The sequence below is a fragment of the Triticum dicoccoides genome, chromosome 6A (genome assembly GCF_002162155.2).
Source record: "Triticum dicoccoides isolate Atlit2015 ecotype Zavitan chromosome 6A, WEW_v2.0, whole genome shotgun sequence".
NCBI classification, from domain to species: domain Eukaryota; kingdom Viridiplantae; phylum Streptophyta; class Magnoliopsida; order Poales; family Poaceae; genus Triticum; species Triticum dicoccoides.
The window spans coordinates 113,822,010-113,825,731 of record NC_041390.1 but is presented as its reverse complement, the minus strand read 5'-3'; the positions used below and the strand labels follow the sequence as shown (position 1 = coordinate 113,825,731).

At 43.3% G+C, this 3,722-nt stretch overlaps 1 protein-coding gene across 1 annotated transcript; it reads right to left on the bottom strand.

Annotated features, from left to right (window-relative positions):
- Positions 1 to 556: 556 nt before the first annotated feature.
- Positions 557 to 3,293, bottom strand: LOC119315406. The gene is made up of 3 exons (XM_037590033.1): positions 3,167 to 3,293; positions 1,795 to 2,898; positions 557 to 833 (listed from the first exon to the last, which is right to left on the bottom strand). Coding segments are annotated over exons 2-3 (1,104 nt in total). The 5' UTR covers positions 2,897 to 2,898; positions 3,167 to 3,293; the 3' UTR covers positions 557 to 831.
- Positions 3,294 to 3,722: the final 429 nt, after the last annotated feature.

Genomic DNA, 3,722 nt, shown 5'->3' with positions numbered 1-3,722 from the left:
TGTAGACACAACACCGCCAGCGGTAGCTACCACCTATACATATGATCCATGATGATCCTACGGACTCTACCTCTCTTTTGGAGATCGCACGCCTTTTAGAGCATGTTAGACTGATTTCAACCGACGGCTGTACTCTGTGATTCACCTTGTAAGACTACCATCTCTCTGTTAATATAGACCCATTACCTTGATTTGCTTACTCTACTTTATGAGTGAATACTGTGCTGCTGCAGTTTTATTCCATCTATTCATTTCGTAACAATTGTCGCTCATATGGACTGCATACAGGCATTAACAAATGCATGATTAGTGCGCACAGTACCACAGAGGAGGCATGCCCCAGCCACTAGTATACATGTATAGCTCGCTTGAACCGAACAGACCATCGGTCTAGCTTAGCATCTCTGGTACCAACTGGGCATTGCATAGTCTGAACTGAATACTTAGTTCACTAGAACGGTCCTAGTTCGTCCCTCGGTTAAAATTTGGGATGATAGAGAGAACGGTGCTAGTTCATCTTTGTACAAGCAGAGTACTGAACTTTGAAGCGAACTAGTGAACCGAGCACACAAAGCACTCATGAGATACGGCCTGTATGACGCAACAATTAGAACACATACTCCATGCAAAGTTGCAAACAATAACAACGCAGACCAAACCATAGCCAAAAACCGAAGGCAATAATATCCACCAACAGAAGTAACATAATCCACCTTTTTTGTTGAAAATAACCATGATGATAAATCTATAGAACATATCTTCTAATCAGTTTCACATTTGCACGAAGACTTGAACTTATGAGCCAGAAAGTGCTTGAGATTGGCAGCATGTTCCTGCAGTATGAACATATGATAAACTCATTAAGCTCAATTAAGCAAAAAAAAAGCGTAAATGCAACTTATTTGCACAAGTGTCAGTTCTCAGGTTAATAAATCTAGTTTTGTACGATTGTAGGCCTTAGAATTTGAAGGAAGCTGCCATTCACCATCAACATATATAGGTTGGCAGATTGCAGCCGCTTTACCAAACCAGACCCTTGGCACCACATCAGGAAAAATGAAACTCGGGGAAGAGTGAATAGTGTTGCTTTTATCTTAGGAATGTGAGAAAAAGGAAAAATTACATTGTGTACTACATGTGCTGGCATCCACAGGAGCATTCAGATTCACACTTTACTACATGTGTGGAAGAAAATAAGATTCTGAATCCAGTGTGTGGAACTTTCGAATGGAAAAGCATACATTTATGAGCAGCATCAACACTTCAACAGTCATATCACATAATAATGGAAGGATTGCCCTGATGCACATCTATAAAAATATTTAAAATGGAATGTGTCACAAATCAATTGAAAATGAAGATGTCATGATATTTGCTCTCCTATGTGTTACAGAAAATGGAACTATATTTCGACGAATACCAACAACAGAAAATCTGGATGTCTCATCGGTAACTGAACTTAGAAACCGTACAACGTTATCATCACACAATGATCTCATCAGATACCCTAGCAGAACTCTGACAGATAAATTAATTAATAGGACTAGCACGTATGATGGAAACTTCTAATTGTTAAAGGAAATACAATAAAATTAATCATAGCACATCCACATAAAACAAGCATGTATACACTACATATTCAGAAAACCTCTATTTTTCACCAAGTTGTGCATATATATAAGATGGTATTTGATACATTGGTACAAACTAATATCCAGATTCAGTCAAGCATTCACACATAGCCATCGGCTAGCAAGAAGAAATAGAGTTGAAGGCAAAGACAACATCACTTACATGGAGGCAACTGAGTGCCAAGTTTAGCCACTTCCTTCTTCGACCACAAACCACGGAGTCTTGGTTCATAGCATAGAAAAAACTCTCGACTTGATGCATCCTTCAAAACATCGGAGGCAAGGACCTTGATCTCGTCGGATACATCATCCATGCCATGCAACACCTCCATGCACCTTGAGATTGAGTATTGTTGTCCTTGATTTGACGCTTTGTGTTCCATGGTTTCTTCAGTGCTTGGTATCGATGTGGTTCCCTTATATTTCTTCTTGGGTCTTCCACCTTGTGATCCACCATTTCCACTCCCTGATTTTGCATGATCTTCACTTTTTTGCTCGAAAGAAAGTACTGGGGCCTCGTCATCATCATTGTCAATAACAGGATTTGTAATCGAGGCCGTGTTCTTCACGGAGGTAGTTGCCCTCCTGAAGGATAATGGGGCCTTGACATCATCATTGTCAAACAAAGTAGGATTCACAACCGAGGTACTTGCCCTCTTGAAGGATAACAAGGGCCCATGTTCTTCACCAGCCTTCGTGAAGGATAATGGGGCATAAATATTAGGATTCACAAACGAGCGCCTATTCTTGAGAGAGGTAATTGCCCTCTCGAAGGATAACCCGGGCCCATGTTCTTCACCATCCCTCCTAAAGGATAATGGGGCATTGTCACCAATGTTGCCGAAAATATCAGGATTCACAAATGAGCGTTTGTTCTTCAGTATAGAGGTACTTGCCCTCTTGAAGGATAACCAGGGCCCATGTTCTTCGCCAGCCCTCCTGACGGATAATGGGGCATTGCCACCAATGTTGCCAAAAGTATCAGGACTCACAAATGAGCGCCTGTTCTTCAGTACGGAGGTACTTGCCCTCTTGAAGGATAACCTGGGCCCATGTTCTTCACCAGCCCTCCTAAAGGATAATGGGGCATCGTCACCAATGTTGCCGAAAATATCAGGATTCACAATGGAAGGTATGTCTTTCACAGTACTGACAGTCTTATTTGCCCTCTCGAAGGATAATGGGGCCTTGCCTTCATCATCATCACTGTCCAAAAAAGCAATTGCCACCTGGGAGGTTTCTTCTGCAGATCGGGAAGTAGACATACCTGCGAGTTCAGCTCGGCCGTGTGAGCAAACAGCAGGTGAAACACTCTACTAATTCATAACAAACGTACTACTACAAGGCACGAGGATGGATCAAGAAATAGAGCTGCTCGTGTACACATCACATCGTCTGAGGGTGACCGCTAAACCGTGACCAAATTAGGGTTTGCGTCGTCTTGGAGAATCAAAACAGCGGCTATGCATAGGGCTAATCCTTTCGGCCACAATCACAGCCCATTTTGCTAGAGAGAGAGGGAGAGAGAGACGCACCTAGGTGCCGGGACGCGTCCGCCGTCAGCCCCGGAGCCGAGCAGAGCTGGGCGTCGCGTATCACATGCCACGCTCGCCCTTCGGCAAGACGGCGGCGGGTAGGGATGGAGGGGGGAGCTAGGGCTCACCGCTGATCTGTCTGGTCTGGACCGAGACGGTTCATATATCGGTGGGCGCAGGAGCGCTACTCGGCACCGGTCGACCGGCCAGAGCGCTGGAACGGTCCCCTACGGAACCATAGGATTAGGTATCAGCGCATCTTGTTAAAAGTGATCTAAACACTTTTATATTATTTTACGGAGGGAGTATTAGAACTGTGTGTCTCTCATTTAAAAAATGTGTCTCGGGAAGAATGATTAGCAACAATAATTTTTAAAACTTCGACAATGATTTAGTGTAAAGAGTGTTTACAACGTAGCGACTTCGTCAATCTCAAGATGATGTGTTGGCTCAGTCTCTCGGAAGTACTCATATGGGTAGGATGTGCATGTGTGCGTTTATAAATGTGAGTGTATGTGCATATATATGAGCATATGTGTCTATACTGTGTTAAAAA